This window comes from Salmo salar, chromosome ssa11, assembly GCF_905237065.1.
Source record: "Salmo salar chromosome ssa11, Ssal_v3.1, whole genome shotgun sequence".
NCBI classification, from domain to species: domain Eukaryota; kingdom Metazoa; phylum Chordata; class Actinopteri; order Salmoniformes; family Salmonidae; genus Salmo; species Salmo salar.
This window is the reverse complement of record NC_059452.1, coordinates 110,315,460-110,340,459: the sequence shown is the minus strand read 5'-3', so window position 1 is coordinate 110,340,459 and position 25,000 is coordinate 110,315,460. Positions and strand designations below refer to the sequence as shown.

Below are 25,000 nucleotides of genomic sequence, written 5' to 3'. Positions count from 1 at the left end.
GAGCCCTCATGGGCAGTGTTCTGGCCTTGGCTGGTGCGGGCCGTCAGAACTGGCCTTTCTCCTCGGACACACCCTCTCCCCAGTGGGACACGCCCCTTCCTCACTGGGATACGCCCCCTCGCTGGGAGAGGAGGGACGGACTCCTCCCCAACCCCGGGAGCTTCCATGCCCTGCATCACTCGTGCAAGGGTAATATTACTACACTACTACTACTAATATTATTATTACTACTGCTAGGGTAATATTACTACACTACTACTACTAATATTATTATTACTACTGCTATTACCACTACTATACTGCTACTACTACTACTACTACTATACTATTACTACTAATATTATTATTACTACTGCTATTACCACTACTATACTACTACTACTACTACTATACTATTACTACTACTGCTATACTATTACTATTGCCACTACTATACTATTACTACTACTACTAAACTATTACTACTTATATAATATTACTACTATTATTACTACTACTACACTACTACTACCACCACACTATAAATACTACTATTACTACCACCACTATACTATTAATACTGCTATTACGCCACTGCTACTACTGATATACTAGTACTACTATACTATTGCTATACTACTATACTATTACTACTACTATTACATTTACATTTTAGTCATTTAGCAGACGCTCTTATCCAGAGCGACTTACAGTAGTGAATGCATACATTTCATTAAAAAAATTCCGTACTGGTCCCCCGTGGGAATCGAACCCACAACCCTTGCGCTGCAAACACCATGCTCTACCAACTGAGCCACACGGGACTACTATTATACTACTGCTACTACTACTATACTATTACTACTACTATTACTATTATACTACTGCTACTACTACTATACTATTACTACTACTATTACTATTATACTACTGGTACTACTACTATACTATTACTACTACTATTACTATTATACTACTGGTACTACTACTATACTATTACTATTACTACTACTATTATACTACTGCTACTACTACTATACTATTACTATTACTATTATACTACTGCTACTACTACTATACTATTACTACTACTACTTTTAGCAATTTATGTTATTCTTCAATAATAACACAAACTCCGAAGCAAATCCGGGGGAGAAAAATGTGTTTATTTGAGAAGGACAAATCAAGATGTTATGCTGGGAGGTAGATGTTCAGTCTCCCCTGTCCTCAGCTTTTCTACTATACTACTGCTATTACTACTACTACTATACTACTACTACTATACTACTGCTATTACTACTACTACTATACTACTACTACTATTATTACTATTGCTACTACTACTATTACTACTACTACTTCTAGTACTCTACTACTACTACTACACTATTGCTACTACTACTATACTATTACTACTTCAACTACTATACTATTATTACTATTACTACTACTACTTCTAGTACTCTACTACTACTACTACTACTACACTATTGCTACTACTACTATACTATTACTACTTCAACTACTATACTATTACTACTATTCCTACTACTACTATACTACTCCTATACTGCTAATATTACTGCCATACTAATTATATAACTACTATACTATTACTACTACTATACTATTACTATAACTACTATTAATATTACTACTATTACTATGTCTACTACTACTACTACTACCATACTACTACTATTACTACTGTTACTACTACTACTACACCACTGCTATTGCCACTATACTATTACTGCTACTATTACTACTATACTATAACTACTATTACTACTTCTACTACCATACGACTGCTACTACTACTACTACAACTGTACTACTGTACTATTACTACTATACTATTACTACTACTATACTACTGCTACGACTACTACTTCTACTATAATATTACTACTGCTACTGATACTATTACTACTCTACTATTACTACTGCTACTACTACTACTACTACTACTACTGTTACAATTACTACTGTTGCTACTACTACTATACTACTACTACACTATTGCTTCTACTATTACTACTCCTACTATTCTATTACTACTTCTACTACTATACTACTACTGTACTACTACTATTACTACTATACTAGAGCTATTACTACTGTTAGTATTGCTACTACTACTATTACTACTATACTATTACTAATAATACTACTACTTTTACTACTATTACTACTACTATTTTGCTACTACTATACTACTACTACGATAATATTACTCTTACTACTATACCATAACTACTATTAATACTACTATTCCTACTATACTATTACTACTATACCATAACTACTATTAATACTGATATTACTACTACTACTACTATACTACTACTATACTACTGCTACTACTACTATACTACTACTATTGCTACTATGCTATTAATACTATACCATAACTACTATTAATAGTGCTACTACTAACACCATGCTGCAGAGCCCGTGTCCTAATGTCTTTCTCTCTGTCTCTCTAGATGTGTTCCCACAGCAGATTGAGGGAGTGAAGATGATTGTCAACAAAACCCTCAGCAGCTTCTTCAAGGTTAGTAGTGATAGTAGTACATAATAATGATGATAATACATGGGATTGAATACTACACAAACACACACACTTCTCACCCCATTTTTATGATTTTTTGATTCTCTGTGTAATAAATTGGATTGTCTGTGTGTCTGTGTGTTTGTTTTTCTGTGTGTGTGTGCGTGCGTGCATGTGTCTGTGCGTGTGTGTGCGTTTGTCTGTGCGTGCGTGTGTCTGTGTGTGTGTGTGTGTGTGTGTGTGTGTGTGCATGTGTCTGTGCCAGGCCAGTCATACCTTCCACCTCAGTGCAGTGAGTCCGTCTCAGTACCGCTTCCATGTGGAGCACCGTCAGTCTGACAGCCACGGCAAAGATACGGTTAGTCACCTGTCTACCTGTCTGCCTGTCCTCTGACCTACCTGTTTACCTACCTGTCTACCTGTCTGCCTGTCCTCTGACCTACCTGTCTACCTGTCTGCCTGTCCTCTGACCTACCTGTCTGTCTGTCCTCTGACCTGCCTGTCTACCTACCTACCTGTCTACCTGTCTGCCTGTCCTCTGAACTACCTGTCTACCTACCTGTCTACCTACTTGTCTACCTACTTGTCTACCTATCTACCTGTCCTCCAGACTACTTTTCTTCCTGCCTACTTGTCTACCTACTTGTCTACCTACTTGTCTACCTACTTGTCTACCTACCACTGTTTTCAATGTCACTGTCACTTTTATTATAAGGCGAAATCCTCCCAGATTGCAGTTCCTAGGGCTTCCACTAGATGTCAACAGTCTTTAGAAAGAGTTTCAGGCTTGTTTTTGGAAAAATGAGCCAGAATTTGTAGTTTTTCTAGGTGTCTCCCATTTTGGCTGTAGTGTTTCCAAGCGCGTGAATGACAGCGCGTTCTTTGGTATTTTTCTCCGGTAAAGACAATAACAATTCTCCGTCTTAAATTTGATCGTTTATTTTCATATTAGGGTACCTGAGGTTTGATTATAAAAGTTGTTTGACTTGTTTGGAAAAGTTTATTAGTAACGTTTGGGATTGTCACAATTGTCGTCTGGAAAGGACCAAAACGCAGCGGGTTGTAAACTCATCTTCTTTTAACAGGAGAAAGAAGGAAAACCAAACAAACACGTATACAAAAATAACAACAATGATGAACGACGAAAATACAGTCTTGTCAGGCATAGACACGCTAAACAAGAAACAACCTCCCACAATTTACAAACACACCCTAATATATAGGACTCTCAATCAAAGGCAACTAGACAACACCTGCCTTCAATTGAGAGTCCACACCCGAATTAACTAAACATAGAAACAGACTAACTAGAAAGAACATAGAAATAGACTAACATATAGCAGTGACCAAAAACCCCGGAAATAATGAATCAAACACCCCACTACATAAACCATCACCCCGACACACATAAACAAAATACCCTCTGCCACGTCCTGACCAAACTACAATAGCAAATAATCTTATTACTGGTCAGGACGTGACAGGGATTCATTTTGTATGCATTTTGATGGAGGGAAACTGGGTGGATTATTGACTGAAGCGTGCCAGCTAAACTGAGTTTTTATGGATTTAAAGAAGGACATTATCAAACAAAAGGACCATTTGTGATGTATCTGGGACCTTTTGGAGTGCCAACAGAAGAAGATCATCAAAGGCAATTATTATATCGCTATTTCTGACTTTCATGGCACACCTGCCTGGTTGAAATATGTTTTTCATGCTTTTGTATGCAGGGCGCTGTCCTCAGATAATCGCATGGTGTGCTTTCGCCGTAAAGCCTTTTTGAAATCTGACACAGCGGCTGGATTAACAAGAAGTTGAGCTTTATTTTGATGTATTACACTTGTGATTTCATGAAAGTTAAATATTTATAATTCTGTAGTTTGAATTTCGCGCTCTGCTATTTCACCGGATGTTGGCCAGTTGGGACGCTACCGTCCCACCTGCCCATAGGAAGTTAATACAATGTTGAATGTTCCCCACCTTAATACAATGTTTAACATTGACAAGTTTTAGGAAATATAGTGAGCTCCGGAAGTATTGGGAGTTACAATGTTGAAATTATCAAGTCAAATTTTATTAGTCACATGCGCCGAATACAACAGGTGTAGACTTTACAGTGAAATGCTGAATACAACAGGTGTAGACTTTAGAGTGAAATGCTTACTTACGAGCCTCTAACCAACAATGCAGTTTAAAAAAATACGGATTAGAATAAGAAATAAAAGTAACAAGTAATTAAAGAGCATCAATAAAACAACAATAGCGAGGCTATATACAGGGGGGGTACCGGTACAGAGTCAATGTGGAGGCTATATACAGGGGGTACAGAGTCAATGTGGAGGCTATATACAGGGGGTACCAGTACAGAGTCAATGTGGAGGCTATATACAGGGGGTACCGGTACAGAGTCAATGTGGAGGCTATATACAGGGGGTACTGGTACAGAGTCAATGTGGAGGCTATATGCAGGGGGTACCAGTACAGAGTCAATGTGGAGGCTATATACAGGGGGTACCGGTACAGAGTCAATGTGGAGGCTATATACAGGGGGGTACCGGTACAGAGTCAATGTGGAGGCTATATGCAGGGGTACCGGTACAGAGTCAATGTGGAGGCTATATACAGGGGGTACCGGTACAGAGTCAATGTGGAGGCTATATACAGGGGGTATCGGTACAGAGTCAATGTGGAGGCTATATACAGGGGGTACCGGTACAGAGTCAATGTGGAGGCTATATACAGGGGGTACCGGTACAGAGTCAATGTGGAGGCTATATACAGGGGGTACCGGTACAGAGTCAATGTGGAGGCTATATACAGGGGGTACAGAGTCAATGTGGAGGCTATATACAGGGGTACCGGTACAGAGTCAATGTGGAGGCTATATACAGGGGGTACCGGTACAGAGTCAATGTGGGGGAAACGGTTAGTTGAGGTAAAATGTACATGTAGGTATAGTTATTAAAGTGACTATTCATAGATGATAAGAACAGAGAGTAGCAGTGGTGTAAAAGAGGGGGGGGGGCAATGCAAATAGTCTGGGTAGGCATTTGATTAGGTGTTAAGGAGTCTCATGGCTTGGGGGGTAGAAGCTGTTTAGAAGCCTCTTGGACCTAGACTTGGCGCTCTGGTACTGCTTGCTGTGCGGTAGCAGAGAGAACAGTCTATGACTAGGGTGGCTCGAGTCTTTGACAATTTTTAGGGCCTTCCTCTGACACCGCCTGGTATAGAGGTCCTGGATGGCAGGAAGCTTTATACACATTACCCTCTGTAGTGCCTTGCAGTCGGAGGCCGAGCATTTGCCATACCAGGCAGTGATGCAACCAGTCAGGATGCTCTCAATGGTGCAGCTGTAGAGAACCTTTTGAGGATCTGAGGACCCATAACAAATCTTTTTAGTCTCTTGATGGGGAATAGTTTTTGTCGTGCCCTCTTCACGACTGTCTTGGTGTGCTTGGACCATTCTAGTTTGTTGTTGATGTGGACACCAAGGAACTTGAAGCTCTCAACCTGCTCCACTGCAGCCCCGTCGATGAGAATGGGGGCGTGCTCTGTCCTCTTTTTCCTGTAGTCCACAATCATCTCCTTCGTCTTGGTCATGTTGAGGGAGAGGTTGTTGTCCTGGCACCACATGGCCAGGTCTCTGACCTCCTCCCTAAATGCTGTCTCGTCGTTGTCGGGTATCTGGCCTACCACTGTTGTGTCATCGGCAAACTTAATGATGGTGTTGGAGTTGTGCCTGGCCGTGCAGTCATGAGTGAACAGGGAGTACAGGAGGGGACTGAGCACACGCTCCTGAGGGGCCCCTGTGTTGAGGATCAGCATGGCGGATGTGTTGTTACCTCCCCTTACCACCTGGGGGCGGCCCGTCAGGAAGTCCAGGATCCAGTTGCAGAGGGAGGTGTTTAGTCCCAGGATCCTTAGCTTAGTGATGAACTTTGAGGGCACTATGGTGTTGAACGCTGAGCTGTAGTCAATGAATATCATTCTCACATAGGTGTTCCTTTTGTCCAGGTGGGAAAGGGCAGTGTGGAGTGCAATAGAGATTGCATCATCTGTGGATCTGTTTGGGCGGTATGCAAATTGGAGTGGGTCTAGGGTTTCTGGGATAATGGTGTTGATGTGAGCCTATTACCAGCCTTACAAAGCACTTCATGGATACAGACGTGAGTGCTACGGGTCGGTAATCATTTAGGCAGGTTACCTTAGTGTTCTTGGGCACAGGCACTATGGTGGTCTGCTTAAAACATGTTGGTATTACAGACTCAATCAGGGAGAGGTTGAAAATGTCAGTGAAGACACTTGCTAGTTGGTCAGCACATGCTCGCAGTACACGTCCTGGTAATCCGTCTGGCCCTGCGGCCTTGTGAACGTTGACCTGTTTAAAGGTCTTATTCACATCGGTTGCAGAGAACGTGATCACACAGTCTTCCGGAACAGCTGGCTCTCATGCATGTTTCAGTGTTATTTCAAAACAAATTTTATTTGTCACATACACATGGTTAGCAGATGTTAATGCGAGTGTAGCGAAATGCTTGTGTTTCTAGTTCCGACCATGCAGTAATATCTAACAAGTAATCTAACAATTTCACAACAACTACCTTATACATACAAGTGTAAAGGAATGAATAAGAATATGTACATAAAAATATATGAATGAGCGATGGCCGAACGGCATAGGCAAGATGCAGTAGATGGTATAGAGTACAGTATATACATATGAGATGAGTAATGTAGGGTATGTAAACATTATATAAAGTGGCATTGTTTAAAGTGGGTAGTGATACATTTATTACATCAATTGTTTCATTATTAAAGTGGCTAGAGATGAGTAAGTATGTTGGCAGCAGCAACTCAATATTAGTGATGGCTGTTTAACAGTCAGATGACCTTGAGATAGAAGCTGTTTTTCAGTCTCTCGGTCCCAGCTTTGATGCACCTGTACTGACCTCGCCTTCTGGATGATAGCGGGGTGAACAGGCAGTGGCTCGGGTGGTTGTTGTCCTTGATGATCTTTTTGGCCTTCCTGTGACATCGGGTGGTGTAGGTGTCCTGGGGGGCAGGTAGTTTGCCCCCGGTGATGCGTTGTGCAGACCTCACTACCCTCTGGAGAGCCTTCCGGTTATGGGCGGAGCAGCTGCCGTACCAGGTGGTGATACAGCCCGACAGGATGCTCTCGATTGTGCATCTGTAAAAGTTTGTGAGTGTTGTTGGTGACAAGCCGAATTTCTTCAGACTCCTGAGGTTGAAGAGGCACTGCTGCGCCTTCTTCACCATGCTGTCTGTGTGGGTGGACCATTTCAGTTTGTCCGTGATGTGTACGCAGAGGAACTTAAACGTTCCACCTTCTCCACTACTGTCCCGTCGATGTGGATAGGGGGCTGCTCCCTCTGCTATTTCCTAAAGTCCACAATCATCTCCTTTGTTTTGTTGACATTGAGTGTGAGGTTATTTTCCTGACACCACACTCCGAGGGCCCTCACCTCCTCCCTGTAGGCCGTCTCATCATTGTTGGTAGTTAAGCCTACCACTGTCGTGTCATCTGCAAACTTGATGATTGAGTTGGAGGCGTGCATGGCCACGCAGTCATGGGTGAACAGGGAGTACAGGAAAGGGCTGAGAACGCACCTTTGTGGGGCCCCAGTGTTGAGCATCAGTGGGGTGGCAATGTTGTTACCTACCCTCACCACCTGGGGGCGGCCCGTCAGGAAGTCCAGGACCCAGTTGCACAGGGCGGGGTCGAGACCCAGGGTCTCAAGCTTAATGACGAGTTAGGAGGGTACTATGGTGTTAAATGCTGAGCTGTAGTCGATGAACAGCATTCTTACATAGGTATTCCTCTTGTCCAGATGGGTTAGGGCAGTGTGCAGTGTGATTGCGATTGCGTCGTCTGTGGACCTATTGGAGCGGTAAGCAAACTGAAGTGGGTCTAGGGTGTCAGGTAGGGTGGAGGTGATATGGTCCTTGACTAGTCTCTCAAAGCACTTCATGATGACGGAAGTGAGTGCTACGGTGCGATAGTCATTTAGCTCAGTTACTTTCGCTTTCTTGGGAACCTCGAAGCGAGCATTTGGTAGGATCGTGTCACTGGGCAGCTCGTGGTTGGGCTTCCCTTTGTAGTCTGTAATGGTTTGCAAGCCCTGCCACATCCAACGAATGTCAGAGCCGGTGTAGAACGATTCGATCTTAGTGCTGTATTGACGCTTTGGCTGTTTGATGGTTTGTCGGAGGGCATAGCAGGATTTATTATAAGCTTCTGGGTTAGAGTTCCGCTCCTTGAAAGCGGCAGCTCTAGCTTTTAGCTCAGTGCGGATGTTGCCTGTAATCCATGGCTTCTGGTTGGGGTATGTACGTACAGTCACTGTGGGGACGACGTCATCGATACACTTGTTGATGAAGCCAATGACTGATGTGATGTACTCAATGCCATCGGAGGAAGCCCGGAACATATTCCAGTCTGTGCAGCAAAACAGTCCTGTAGCTTAGCATCAGCTTCATCTTCTTTTTTATTGATCTAGTCACTGGTGCTTCCTGCTTTAATTTTTGATTGTAAGCAGCAATCAGGAGGATCGAGTTACAGTCAGATTTGCCAAATGGAGGGCGAGGGAGAGCTTTGTATGCATCTCTGTGTGTGGAGTAAAGGTGGTCCAGAGGTTTGTTTTTTCCTCTGATTGCACATTTAACATGCTGATAGAAATTTTGTAAAATGGATTTAAGTTTCCCTGCATTAAAGTACCCGGCTACTAGGAGCGCCGCCTCTGGGTGAGCGTTTTCTTGTTTGCTTATGGCGGAATACAGCTCATTCAATGCTGTCTTAGTGCCAGCCTCTGACTGTGGTGGTATGTAAACCGCTACAAAGAATACAGATGAAAACTCTCTCGGTAGGTAGTGTGGTCTACAGCTTATCATGAGATACTCTACCTCAGGCGAGCAATAGCTCGAGACTTCCTTAGATATTGTGCACCAGCTGCTATTTATAAAATACATAGTCCGCCGCCCCTTGTCTTACCAGACGCCACTGTTTTATCCTGCCGATACATCATATATGTTGATAATGTCGTCGTTCAGCCACGACTCCGTGAAGCATAAAATATTACAGTTTTGAATGTCCCGTTGGTAGTTTAATCTTCCGCCTCGGTCATCTATTTTATTGTCCAAAGATTACACATTGCAGAATGGAAGGAAGTGGGGGTTTATTCGATCGCCTACGAATTCTCAGAAGGCAGCCCGCTCTCCGGCCCCTTTTTCACCGCCTCCTCTTCATGCAAATCACGGGAATCTGGGCCTGTTCCAGATGCAGTATATCGTTCACGTCGGCCTCGTCAGGCTCATTAAAGGAAAAAAATGATTCTGCCAGTCCGTGGTGAGTAATCACAGTCCTGATGTCTAGAAGTTATTTTCGGTCATAAGAGACTGTAGAGGCAACATTATGTACAAAATAAGTAAAAAAATAAGTTATAAACGAACAACAAAACAATTGGTTGAGGGCACGTAAAACGTCTGCCTTATTCTCCGGCGCCATCTTAGCGTACAATGATACAATAACTATGAAGTTAAAGTGCAGACTGTCAGCTTTAATCTAAGGGCATATTCACACTTAACTACCCTGAGCAATATATTTACAAACATTACACTTGTATACCGGAGGTTAACAGGGTGTTCAGAGGCTAACAGGGTGTTCAGAGGCTAACATGGTGTTCAGAGGCTAACAGGGTGTTCAGAGGCTAACATGGTGTTCAGAGGTAACTACCAGAGGCTAACATGGTGTTCAGAGGCTAACATGGTGTTCAGAGGCTAACATGGTGTTCAGAGGTAACTACCAGAGGCTAACATGGTGTTCAGAGGCTAACATGGTGTTCAGAGGCTAACATGGTATTGTCAATAAATGTCATTAGGAGCATATTCAGTGTGCAGGCTATTCTATTCTGCTGTAGTATACTTCATTATTATACTGGCTTAGGAAGACCACCAATAACTCTGAAATCTCCATCCCTAACTACAACATTTTCAGACAAGATAGAACGGCCAAAGGGGGCGGTGTTACAATCTACTGCAGAGATAGCCTGCAGAGTTCTGTCCTACTATCCAGGTCTGCACCCAAACAATTTGAACTTCTACTTTTAAAAATCCACCTCTCTAAAAAACAAGTCTCTGACTGTTGCCGCCTGCTATAGACCACCCTCTGCCCCCAGCTGTGCTCTGGATACCATATGTGAACTGATTGCCCCCCATCTATCTTCAGAGCTCGTGCTGCTAGGTGACCTAAACTGGGACATGCTTAACACCCCAGCCATCCTACAATCTAAGCTTGATGCCCTCAATCTCACACAAATTATCAATGAACCTACCAGGTACAACCCCAAATCCGTAAACACAGACACCCTCATAGATATCATCCTAACCAACTTGCCCTCTAAATACACCTCTGCTGTTTTCAACCAAGATCTCAGCGATCACTGCCTCATTGCCTGCATCCGTAATGGGTCTGTGGTCAAACGACCTCCACTCATCACTATCAAACGCTCCCTGAAACACTTCTGCGAGCAGGCCTTTCTAATCGACCTGACCCGGTATCCTGGAAGGCTATTGACCTCATCCCGTCAGTAGATGATGCCTGGGTATTTTTTTTAAATGCCTTCCTCACCATCTTAAATAAGCATGCACCATTCAAGAAATTTAGAACCAGGAACAGATATAGCCCTTGGTTCTCTCCAGACCTGACTGCCCTTAACCAACATAAGAATATTCTGTGGCGTTCTGCATTAGCATCGAACAGCCCCCGTGATATGCAACTTTTCAGGGAAGTTAGAAACCAGTACACACAGGCAGTTAGAAACGCCAAGGCTAGCTTTTTCAAGCAGACATTTGCTTCCTGCAACTCAAACTCAAAAACGTTCTGGGACATTGTAAAGTCCATGGAGAATAAGAACACCTCCTCCCAGCTGCCCACTGCACTGAGGATAGGAAACTCTGTCACCACCGATAAATCCACTATAATTGAGAATTTCAATAAGCATTTTACTACGGCTGGCCATGCTTTCCACCTGGCTACCCCTACCCCGGTCAACAGCACTGCACCCCCCACAGCAACTTGCCCAAGCCTCCCCCATTTCTCCTTCACCCAAATCCAGATAGCTGATGTTCTGAAAGAGCTGCAAAATCTGGACCCCAACAAATCAGCTGGGCTAGACAATCTGGACCCTCTCTTTCTAAAATTATCTGCCGAAATTGTTGCAACCCCTATTACTAGCCTGTTCAACCTCTCTTTCGTGTCGTCTGAGATTCCCAAAGATTGGAAAGCAGCTGCGGTCATCCCCCTCTTCAAAGGGGGGGACACTCTTGGCCCAAACTGCTACAGACCTGTATCTATCCTACCCTGCCTTTCTAAGGTCTTCGAAAGCCAAGTTAACAAACAGATCACAGACCATTTCGAACCCCACCGTACCTTCTCCGCTATGCAATCTGGTTTCAGAGCTGGTCATGGGTGCACCTCAGCCACGCTCAAGGTCCTAAACGATATCTTAACCGCCATCGATAAGAAACAGTACTGTGCAGCCGTATTCATTGACCTGGCCAAGGCTTTCGACTCTGTCAATCACCACATCTTCATCGGCAGACTCAACAGCCTTGGTTTCTCAAATGATTGCCTCGACTGGTTCACCAACTACTTCTCCGACAGAGTTCAGTGTGTCAAATCGGAGGGCCTGTTGTCCGGACCTCTGGCAGTCTCTATGGGGGTGCCACAGGGTTCAAATCTTGGGCCGACTCTCTTCTCTGTATTTATCAATGATGTCGCTCTTACTGCTGGTGATTCTCTGATCCACCTCTACGCAGACGACACCATTCTGTATACTTCTGGCCCCTCTTTGGACACTGTGTTAACTAACCTCCAGACGAGCTTCAATGCCATACAACTCTCCTTCCGTGTCCTCCAACTGCTCTTAAATACAAGTAAAACTAAATGCATGCTCTTCAACCGATCGCTGCCTGCACCCGCCCACCCGTCCAGCATCACTACTCTGGACGGTTCTGACTTAGAATATGTGGACAACTACAAATACCTAGGTGTCTGGTTAGACTGTAAACTCTCCTTCCAGACTCACATAAAACATCTCCAATCCAAAGTTAAATCAAGAATTGGCTTCCTATTTCGCAACAAAGCATATTTCACTCATGCTGCCAAACATACCCTTGTAAAACTGACCATCCTACCGATCCTTGACTTCGGCGATGTCATTTACAAAATAGCCTCCAACACCCTACTCAACAAATTGGATGCAGTTTATCACAGTGCCATCCGTTTTGTCACCAAAGCCCCATATACTACCCACCACTGCGACCTGTATGATCTCGTTGGCTGGCCCTTGCTTCATACTCGTCGCCAAACCCACTGGCTCCAGGTCTACAAGACCCTGCTAGGTAAAGTCCCGCCTTATCTCTGCTCGCTGGTCACCATAGCTGCACCCACTCGTAGCACGCACTCCAGCAGGTATATCTCTCTGGTCACCCCCAAAGCCAATTCCTCCTTTGGCCGCCTCTCCTTCCAGTTCTCTGCTGCCAATGACTGGAACGAACTACAAAAATCTCTGAAACTGGAAACACTTATCTCCCTCACTAGCTTTAAGCACCAGCTGTCAGAGCAGCTCACAGATCACTGCACCTGTACATAGCCCATCTATAAATAGCCCAAACAACTACCTCTTCCCCTACTGTATTTATTTATTTATTTATTTTGCTCCTTTGCACCCCAGTATTTCTACTTTGCACACTCATCTACTGTCAAATCTACCATTCCAGTGTTTTACTTGCTATATTGTATTTACTTCGCCACCATGGCCTATTTATTGCCTTTACCTCCCTTATCTCACCTCATTTGCTCACATTTTATATAGACTTATTTTTCTACTGTACTATTGACTGTATGTTTGTTTTTTCTTCCATGTGTAACTCTGTGTTGTTTTATGTGTCGAACTGCTTTGCTTTATCTTGGCCAGGTCACAGTTGCAAATGAGAACTTGTTCTCAACTTGCCCACCTGGTTAAATAAAGGACTTGTTCTCAACTTGCCCACCTGGTTAAATAAAGGGTTATATATATAATATATAAATACCTGGTTAAATAAAGGGTTATATATATATATAATATGTAAATACCTGGTTAAATAAAGGGTTATATATATATATAATATGTAAATACCTGGTTAAATAAAGGGTTATATATATATATAATATGTAAATACCTGGTTAAATAAAGGGTTATATATATATATAATATATAAATACCTGGTTAAATAAAGGGTTATATATATATATAATATGTAAATACCTGGTTAAATAAAGGGTTATATATATAATATATAAATACCTGGTTAAATAAAGGGTTATATATATAATATGTAAATACCTGGTTAAATAAAGGGTTATATATATATATATAATATGTAAATACCTGGTTAAATAAAGGGTTATATATATATATAATATATAAATACCTGGTTAAATAAAGGGTTATATATATATATAATATGTAAATACCTGGTTAAATAAAGGGTTATATATATAATATATAAATACCTGGTTAAATAAAGGGTTATATATATAATATGTAAATACCTGGTTAAATAAAGGGTTATATATATATATAATATGTAAATACCTGGTTAAATAAAGGAGAAATAAATAGAAATTACAAAACAAAATGAAGATGTGGGGTTGATGTATTTATTAAACAGATGAGTACACCCCTGAGGATAACACGTTAAAGTGATTCCACTTGTTTCCACCGTGGTACCTGATGGATTTCACACAGACTAGACACAGCAAAACAACATCCCTACAGTACAAAACAGCATAGAAAAACAAAGAAAGAAATGTTAGTATTACCACAAACTTTCCATTTCCAGGACTCCCCCGTGCTGATCGGTGAGATGGACTCTTCCGGCAGTCTGAATGCTCATTCGCTGCTGCATCTTAGCGAACGAATCAGGGCCAAGGCTGTGTTTCAGGTGGGTGGTTCAGATCTACCAGGAGACGGTCATTGTAAATAAGAATTTGTTCTTAACTGACTTGCCTAGTTAAATAAATGTTAAATAAAATGAATAAACCCCAGTGCTAGACTGGCTTGTTTCAAATCGTACTCCAAGAACAGCTGACCGTGGTTACATAGCCAGTCAGTCCCAGGTCCTCCAGTCTCTAAGACATCCCAGTGACATGTAAAACAAATTAACAAAGTCTCAGGGATACTTTACATAGCATCAGTAGTGTGTGTGTGTGTGTGTGTGTGTGTGTGTGTGTGTGTGTGTGTGTGTGTGTGTGTGTGTGTGTGTGTGTGTGTGTGTGTGTGTGTGTGTGTGTGTATAGACCCAGCAGGCTCAGTTCATGACGTGGCAGTTTGAGACGGAGTACAGAGGAAGTGACTTCACAGCTGCTGTTACCATGGCGAACCCTGATGTCCTACGGGAGTCAGGTAGCTGAGTGGATTTCTATGATAATGTGTGTCTCATTATAATATGATAATGTATGATAATATATGATAATGTATGATAATATATGATAATGTGTGTCTCATTATAATATGATAATGTATGATAATATATGATAATGTATGATAATGTGTGTCTCATATTATAATATGATAATGTATGATAATATATGATAATGTATGATAATATATGATAATGTGTGTCTCATTATAATATATATGATAATGTGTGTGTCTCATTATTATATGATCGTGTGTGTGTGTGTGTGTGTGTGTGTGTGTGTGTGTGTGTGTGTGTGTGTGTGTGTGTGTGTGTGTGTGTGTGTGTGTGTGTGTGTGTGTGTGTGTGTGTGTGTGTGTGTGTGTGTGTGTGTGTGTGTAGTGATCCTGGTAGCTCACTTCCTCCAGAGTGTGTGTTCAGGGCTGGTGTTGGGAGGAGAGCTGGTCTACCACAGAGGAAGACATGAAGAAGGAGGGATTCTCACCCTGGCTGGACAGTACTCAGGTATTATATATATAGACACATTATATAGACACACATTTTATATATATATATACAGTGTCTTCGGAAAGTTTTCAGACCCCTTGACTTTTCCCACCTTGTTACATTACAGCCTTATTCTAAAATTGATTAAATAGGTTTTTTTCCCCTCAATCTTCACACAATATCCCATAATGACATTGTAGAATAATAGTGAAGACATCAAACTATGAAATAACACATATGGAATCATGTAGTAACCAAATCAGTGTCAACCTGTTAGGGCTAGGGGGCAGTATTTGCACGGCCGGATAAAAAACGTACCCGATTTAATCTGGTTACTACTCCTGCCCTGTAACTAGAATATGCATATAATTATTAAGTTTTTAGTATTATTAGTAAGTTAGTCACTTTGTTAGCTTTACCCAGCTCGCTGCAAACAATTTCGTCCGGTTCTTGTTTTCAGTGAGTCGTTTTATAGGTAGGTAGCTAACAAACTGACGTTGATATTGATGTGTTTGCTTAACGTAATAGCTGGCTACCTACATGATGCTCTCTAGCTAACAGCATCCTAACTAGCTATAAACTAACGACCGCTAGGGTCGGGTGTTAGCTAGCTAGGTAAGTTAACGCGTTAACTACAATTGAGAACAGCATGTTCCTTCCAGGCCCAACCCCCCTGACCCACGAATCCGCATTCAACATTAAACTAACGACCAACACTGGCCCTGTACTATAGCTAGCTAGATATTGTTATATAGTAGTTAATGAGTAACTTCGCCAACGACAACATACGAGTTTGCTAACGACGGCTAGCTACAGGTCCACTGACAACTGGGCTAGCTAGCTTGCTAAATAAAAACAAGTGGGTACTTTTAACGTTATTCGCAGACATCAACAGAATGTGAACCCATAATGGAGACAAACTAGCTAGCTGCGAATTTCAGTCAATATTGACATTTGTATTGGCTCAAAGTTAGACATTAGCTAGCTTAGTAATAACCTTGTGCTATGTTGTCAATGTAACGTTAGCTAGTTAATTAATGAAGTTGCATGAGTCTTGAGTCAAATCACATTTTATTGGTCGCATACACATATTTAGTAGCTGGGTGTAGCGAAATGCTTGTGTTCCTAGCTCCAACAGTGCAGTAATATCTAACAATATACACATCTAAAAAGTAATGTAACTTGCAGTGCATTCGGAAAGTATTCATTTTTTACCCCTCAATCTACACACAATACCCCATAATTACCAAATTTTTTTTTTTTTTTTTTGCAAATGTATTAACAATTTTAAAAAAATAACATTTACAGGGCTCCTGAGTGGCGCAGCGGTCTAAGACACTGCGCCACTCGATTCCAATGGGGCCAGTACACAAAAAAAATGCATGAAATGTATGTATTCACTACTGTAAGTCGCTCTGGATAAGAGCGTCTGCTAAATGACTAAAATGTAAAATGTAAATGTAATTATTGGCTTTGGATAGAAAACACCCTAAAGTTTCTAAAACTGTTTGAATGGTGTCTGTGAGTATAACAGAACTCATTTGGCAGGCCAAAACCTGAGAAGATTCCTTACAGGAAGTGGCCTGTCTGACCATTTCTTGCCCTCCTTGATCATCTCTAACAAATACAGGGGATCTCTGGCATGACGTGACACTTCCTACGGCTCCCATGGGCTCTCAGAAGGCGGGAAAAAGCTGAACGATGTAATTCCATCCCCAGGCTGAAACACATTAGCGCGTTTGGCAAGTGCTCTATCAGAGGGCCATTAGACTGAGGCTCGTGCATGAGGGGATAGCATGCTTTTACTTTCACTCTCTTTGTAATAAAAAACGATTTCCCGGTCGGAATATTATCGCTTTTTTATGAGAAAAATGACATAAAAATGGATTTTAAACAGCGGTTGACATGCTTCGAAATACGGTAATGGAATATTTAGACATTTTTTGTCACGAAATGCGCCATGCTCGTCACCCTTATTTACCCTTTCGGATAGTGTCTTGAACGCACGAACAAAACGCCGCTATTTGGATATAACAATGGATTATTTTGGACCAAACCAACATTTGTTATTGAAGTAGAAGTCCTGGGAGTGCATTCTGACGAAGAACAGCAAAGGTAATAACATTTTTCTTATAGTAAATCTGACTTTGGTGAGTGCTAAACTTGCTGGGTGTCTAAATAGCTAGCCCTGTGATGCCGGGCTATCTACTTAGAATATTGCAAAATGTGCTTTCACCGAAAAGCTATTTTAAAATCGGACATCGCGAGTGCATAGAGGAGTTCTGTATCTATAATTCATAAAATAATTGTTGTGTTTTTTGTGAACGTTTATCGTGAGTAATTTAGTAAATTCACCGGAAGTTTGCGGGGGGTATGCTAGTTCTGAACGTCACATGCTAATGTAAAAAGCTGGTTTTTGATATAAATATGAACTTGATTGAACAAAACATGCATGTATTGTATAACATAATGTCCTAGGGTTGTCATCTGATGAAGATCATCAAAGGTTAGTGCTGCATTTAGCTGTGGTTTGGGTTTATGTGACATTATATGCTAGCTTGAAAAATGGGTGTCTGATTATTTCTGGCTGGGTACTCTGCTGACATAATCTAATGTTTTGCTTTCGTTGTAAAGCCTTTTTGAAATCGGACAGTGTGGTTAGATTAACGAGAGTATTGTCTTTAAAATGGTGTAAAATAGTCATATGTTTGAAAAATTGAAGTTTTTGCATTTTTGAGGTATTTGAATATCGCGCCACGGGATTACACTGAGTAGGTGGCGTCCCACCTAGCCCATAGAGGTTAAACAAATCAAAATATTTTATATTTGAGATTCTTCAAAGTAGCCACCCTTTGCCTTGATGACAGTTTTGCACACTCTTGGCATTCTCTCAACCAGCTTCATGAGGTAGTCACCTGGAATGCATTTCAATTAACCGGTGTGCCTTGTTAAATGTTAATTTGTGGAATTTCTTTCCTTCTTAATGCATGTTGTGAGAAGGTAGGGGTGGTATACGAAAGATATCCCAATTTGGTAAAAGACCAAGTCCATATGGTAAGAACAGCTCAGATAAGAAAAGAGAAATGACAGTCCATCATTACTTTAAGACATGAAGGTCAGTCAATCTGGAAAATTTCAAGATCTTTGAAAGTTTCTTCAAGTGCAGTCATAAAAACCATCAAGCGCTATGATGAAACTGGGTCTCATGAGGACCACCACAGAAAAGGAAGACCCAGAGTTACCTCTGCTGCAGAGGATACGTTCATTAGAGTTACCAGCCTCAGATTGCAGCCCAAATAAATGCTTCACTGAGTTCAAGTAACAGACACATCTCAACATCAACTGTTCAGAGGAGACTGTATGAATCAGGCCTTCATTGTGAAATGCTGCAAAGAAACCACTACTAAAGGACACCAATAAGAAGAAGAGACTTGCTTGGGCAAAGAAACACATGCAATGGACCTTAGAAGTATACTGAGTCAGAGAGAGTCAGCACGTCATCAACACGCACCAGACTAGAGACTTGGTTTGTTTTACTTTAACAAACTACCTAGTTAGCTAATAAAAGTTTACAATAGTTTTCCTTTTCATATCTGGATCGTGGAAAACAGTTAGCGTTAACGCTGGGACCACTGATATATGTCCAGGGATCCTAGCTCAAAGAAGTTGGTAATACACTGGCAAAGCAGCTAGCCTAGCTGCTAGCTATGAAGCTAGGCAGCCTGGTCTACTACTGCTGGATACCAAGCACGCTAACCGGGCTGAATCAGAGGACAGAGTTCCAAAGCTGTTTTCTGAGGAGCTGCAGCTGGATCAACAGGTAGAGCTGGTCTGGGAAACCAGGGGTCGCTAGTGGTGAGAATGGAAGCAAACCAATTGAAGAGAAATTACTCAGGTTCAAGAATAAGCTTGCAGTCCTTGAAAAAGCCAGATGCCTTAAAGGGTCCTTCATCAATGAGGATTTCTGAGATGCAGTCCGTCAAAGAAGAAAGGAACTAATACCAGCTATGAAGGGTGCAAGAGAACGAGGTGACATTATCAGATATGAAGGCTGCAAGAGAACGAGGTGACATTATCAGATATGAAGGCTGCAAGAGAACGAGGTGACATTATCAGATATGAAGGCTGCAAGAGAACGAGGTGACATGATCAGATATGAAGGCTGCAAGAGAACGAGGTGACATGATCAGATATGAAGGCTGCAAGAGAACGAGGTGACATGATCAGATATGAAGGCTGCAAGAGAACGAGGTGACATGATCAGATATGAAGGTAAAACCCAGATTCAGACCACATCGGATAACCAATAGTTTAATAGTTCTGCAGGGGCAGGCAAATAGACAGGTCAGGGTCCGGCAGAGGTCAGCAGTCCAGAAGTAGGGGAAAGGTACAGGACGGCAGGTTCAGCGTCAAGGTCAGGTCAGGGTCAGATAGAGTGGTCAGGCAGGCGGGCTCAGAGACAGGCCAGGCAAGGGTCAAAACCAGGAGGGCGAGAAAGAGAGAGACTGGGGACAAGCAGGACCTGAGACAAAACCGCTGGTTGACTAGAACAAACAAGACGAACTGGCAACCGACAAACAGAGAATACAGATATTAATACCCAGGGGATAATGGGGAAGATGGCGACACCTGGAGGGGGGGTGGGGGACAATCACAAAGACAGGTGAAACAGATCAGGGTGTGACAGACATAGCATACCTGAGGTATGACAAACTGGTTGTTCACACACACACACACACACACACACACACACACACACACACACACACACACACACACACACACACACACATACTGACTGAGTATCTCTCACTCAGATTCCAACTGCTGATTCATGTTTGGACGTATAAATACAGCATTTATCTACCAAAGAAAGGTCTGTTCATTGTTCACTCTGAATATATGTTTTTAAGGAACAAAATTCCTGAAATGTGCAGTCAAACAATATTCATGTATTGGCAATATCAGAGACTCACTTGGACTCTTATTTTGAGGAGGCTGGGATCTCTATACATGGATACAATTTGTTCAGGAGGGGACAGAAATAGATCTGGGAGGTGGAGTTGCAGTTTACATCCAGAATCATATTCCAGTAAAACAACGTCAGGACTTAATGTTGAATGGATTAGAGGCTCTATGGATACAGGATGTTGAATGGATTAGAGGCTCTATGGATACAGGATGTTGAATGGATTAGAGGCTCTATGGATACAGGATGTTGAATGGATTAGTGGCTCTATAGATACAGGATGTTGAATGGATTAGAGGCTCTATGGGTACAGGATGTTGAATGGATTAGACGCTCTACGGATACAGGATGTTGAATGGATTAGAGGCTCTATGGATACAGGATGTTGAATGGATTAATTAATTTAATAATGCTTGATGTATGGGGTGTGCCCAGAAGCCTGGAAAGAGTCAAAGGTTATTCCACTACTTAAGGATTAAAAAAATCTGCATTCACTGGCCCTAATAGTCGTCCTATAAGCTTGCTGCCGGTGTTAAGTAAATTATTGGAAAAAATTGTATCTGTACAAATCAAGGATTATTTCTCATGTAATGGTCTGATAACGGGTTTCCAGCATGCATACAAAGAAGGGCATTATATGAGTACGGCCTTAGCACAAATGACAGATGATTGGTTAAAAGGTATGGATGACAGGAAGTTAGTTGGTGCGGTGTTGCTGGATTTCAGTGCTGCTTTTGATGTAATTGATCATGTTACTAGGTAAACTCAAATGTTATGGTTTTAAGTCTGCAGCTCTATCCTGGATGGAAAGCTATATCCAGGAGAAGGCAAGACGTGTTCTTTAATGGTAGCTTTTCAAACAGTAAAGATATACACTGTGGTGTTCCTCAAGGAAGCTGCCTAGGACCACTTCTCTATTCTGTCTTTACTAATGATTTACCTTCAGTAATGAACAAAGCAAGAGTGGTCATGTATGCTGATGACTCTACAATGTATAGTGCAGCATCAGAATGTAATGAGCTAACAGATGAACTGAGCAGTGAACTAAGAATGGTGTCTGAGTGGGTTGATATGAACAAATTGCTGTTGAACATTTCTAAAACTAAATGTATTGTATTTGGTTCTAGATATATGCTTGCTGATGACCCCTCATTTAATGTGTAGATGAATAGAATACATGTAGAGGAAGTGAAAAAAACTAAACTGCAAGGTGTCATGTTGGAAACAGCTTCATCACGGTCAGAACACATAGATCATATTGTTATTAAGATGGATAAGGGAATTACTGTGACAAGAACATGTTCAGAGTATGTAACATCTAGCACACTGAATTAGGTGATTCAATCCCTGGTCTGATCACACTTAGAGTACTGTCCAGTTATATGGTCAATCCCTGGTCCAATCACACTTAGAGTACTGTCCAGTTATATGGTCAATCCCTGGTCTTATCACACTTAGAGTACTGTCCAGTTATATGGTCAATCCCTGGTCTTATCACACTTAGAGTACTGTCCAGTTATATGGTCAATCCCTGGTTCTGTCACACTTAGAATGCTGTCCAGTTATATGGTCACACTTAGAGTACTGTCCAGTTATATGGTCAATCCCTGGTCCTGTTACACTTAGAGTACTGTCCAGTTATATGGTCAATCCCTGGTCCCATCACACTTAGAGTACTGTCCAGTTATATGGTCAATCCCTGGTCCCATCACACTTAGAATGCTGTCCAGTTATATGGTCAATCCCTGGTCCAATCACACTTAGAGTACTGTCTAGTTATATGGTCAATCCCTGGTCCCATCACACTTAGAGTACTGTCCAGTTATATGGTCACACTTAGAGTACTGTCCAGTTATATGGTCACACTTAGAGTACTGTCCAGTTATATGGTCAATCCCTGGTCCTGTTACACTTAGAGTACTGTCCAGTTATATGGTCAATCCCTGGTCCAATCACACTTAGAGTACTGAATGTTAAATGTGTTTCCTGTAAGGTATTTTAATTAGCTGTATTGTTTACATTTACATTTAAGTCATTTAGCAGACGCTCTTATCCAGAGCGACTTACAAATTGGTGCATTCACCTTATGATATCCAGTGGAACAACCACTTTACAATAGTGCATCTAAATCTTTTAGGGGGGGTTAGAAGGATTACTTTACTTGTTGAATGTTTGTGAAGTCTTGATTTGTGGTTGTTTGTAATGTCTTGTTAATTGGTTGGACCCCAGGAAGATTAGCTAGCTAATGGGGTTCCTAATAAAAAATAAAAACATTAGACTGGTGGAAATCTGTCCTTTGGTCTGATGAGTCCAAGTTTGAGATGTTTGGTTCCAACCGCTGTGTCTTTGTGAGACTCAGAATAGGTGAACAGATGATCTCCGCATGTGTGGTTCCCACCGTGAAGCATGGAGGAGGAGGTGTTATGGAGTGGGGGTGAACAGATGATCTCCGCATGTGTATTTCCCACCGTGAAGCATGGAGGAGGAGGTGTGATGGTGTGGGGGTGCTTTGCTGGTGACACTGTTGGTGATTTATTTAGAATTCAAGGCACACTTAACCAGCATGGCTACCACAGCATTCTGCAGCGATACGCCGTCCCATCTGGTTTGAGCTTAGTGGGACTATCATTTGTTTTTCTATAGGACAATGACCCAAAACACAACTCCAGGCTGTGTAAGGGCTATTTGACCACGAAGGAGAGTGATGGAGTGCTGCATCAGATGACCTGGCCTCCACAATCCCCCGACCTCAACCCAATAGAGATAGTTTGGGATGAGTTGGACCGCAGAGTGAAGGAAAAGCAGCCAACCAGTGCTCGGCATATGCGGGAACTCCTTCCAACGGTTGGAAAAGCATTCCAGGTGAAGCTGGTTGAGAGAATGCCAAGAGTGTGCAAAGCTGTCGTCAAGGCAAAGGGTGGCTACTTTGAAGAATATGAAATCTAAAATATATTTAGATTTGTTTAACACTTTTTTGGTTACTACATGATTCAATATGTGTTATATCATAATTTTGATGTCTTATTAATTATTATTCTACAATGTAGAAAATAGTAAAAATAAAGTAGGTGTGTCTGAACTTTTCACTGGTACTGTATATATACACACATTATATAGACACACGTTATCTATACACACACATTATACACACACACCACACTAGTATATTCTCTGTGATTCTACGTCAGACTGTCTGATCTAATATATTCTCTGGGATGCTATGTCAGACGGTTTGATCTAGTTTATGCTGCGTTATTCTACGTCAGACTGTCTGATCTAGTTTATTCTGTGTTATTCTACGTCAGACTGTCTGATCTAGTTTATTCTGTGTTATTCTACGTCAGACTGATCTAGTAGATTCTTTGTGATTCTACGTCAGGTCCAAACTGGGTGGCGACGCTGAATGCTGGGAAAGGAGGAGCTCACGCCAGCTACTACCATAGAGCTAACAAACAGGTACACATTGACAAACACAACACACACACACACATACACACACACTAGACACACCCCACTACACCACACCAGACAACACCACACCCACCACACCAGACAACACCAGACCAGACCAGACAACACCACACCACACCAGACCAGACAACACCAGACCACACCCCACCACACCAGACCACACCCCACCACACCAGACAACACCAGACCAGACCAGACAACACCCCACCACACCAGACCAGACAACACCAGACCACACCCCACCACACCAGACAACACCCCACCACACCAGACAACACCAGACCAGACCAGACAACACCCCACCACACCAGACCAGACAACACCAGACCACACCCCACCACACCAGACAACACCCCACCACACCAGACCAGACAACACCAGACCACACCAGACCAGACAACACCAGACCACACCCCACCACACCAGACCCCACCACACCAGACCAGACCCCACCACACCACACCAGACCAGACCCCACCACACCACACCCCACCACACCAGACCCCACCACACCAGACCAGACCCCACCACACCACACCAGACCAGACCCCACCACACCACACCCCACCACACCAGACCCCACCACACCAGACCAGACCAGACCACACCCCACCACACCACACCCCACCACACCAGACCCCACCAGACCCCACCACACCCCACCACACCCCACCACAACCCACCACACCAGACCACACCCCACCACAACCCACCACATCAGACCAGACCACACCACACCATACCCCACCACAACCCACCACATCAGACCAGACCACACCACACCATACCCCACCACAACCCACCACATCAGACCAGACCACACCAGACAACACCATAACCCACCACACCAGACCACACCACACCAGACCACACCACACTACACCAGACCATTACTACTAGACTACCACTAGGTGGGGCTGTTGTCAATACCTTCCAACAACTTGTGTGTGTGTGTGTGTGTGTGTGTGTGTGTGTGTGTGTGTGTGTGTGTGTGTGTGTGTGTGTGTGTGTGTGTGTGTGTGTGTGTGTGTGTGTGTAGATCCAGGTGGGGGTAGAGT

General features: G+C 42.5%; 1 protein-coding gene across 3 annotated transcripts in view; it reads left to right on the top strand.

Moving 5' to 3' along the window:
- Window positions 1-25,000, top strand: part of LOC106563961 (mitochondrial import receptor subunit TOM40B) — a 31,288-nt gene that overhangs the window by 2,288 nt on the left and 4,000 nt on the right. For all 3 annotated transcript variants that reach the window (XM_045690324.1, XM_045690325.1, XM_045690326.1), the window contains exons 2-9: window positions 1-189; window positions 2,469-2,536; window positions 2,799-2,891; window positions 14,438-14,539; window positions 14,895-15,000; window positions 15,398-15,520; window positions 23,851-23,927; window positions 24,982-25,000. The exon at window positions 1-189 is cut by the window's left edge and continues 5 nt beyond it; the exon at window positions 24,982-25,000 is cut by the window's right edge and continues 84 nt beyond it. In XM_045690324.1, coding sequence (XP_045546280.1) covers window positions 1-189; window positions 2,469-2,536; window positions 2,799-2,891; window positions 14,438-14,539; window positions 14,895-15,000; window positions 15,398-15,520; window positions 23,851-23,927; window positions 24,982-25,000 — 777 coding nt within the window. The remainder of the gene's footprint in view (window positions 190-2,468; window positions 2,537-2,798; window positions 2,892-14,437; window positions 14,540-14,894; window positions 15,001-15,397; window positions 15,521-23,850; window positions 23,928-24,981) is intronic.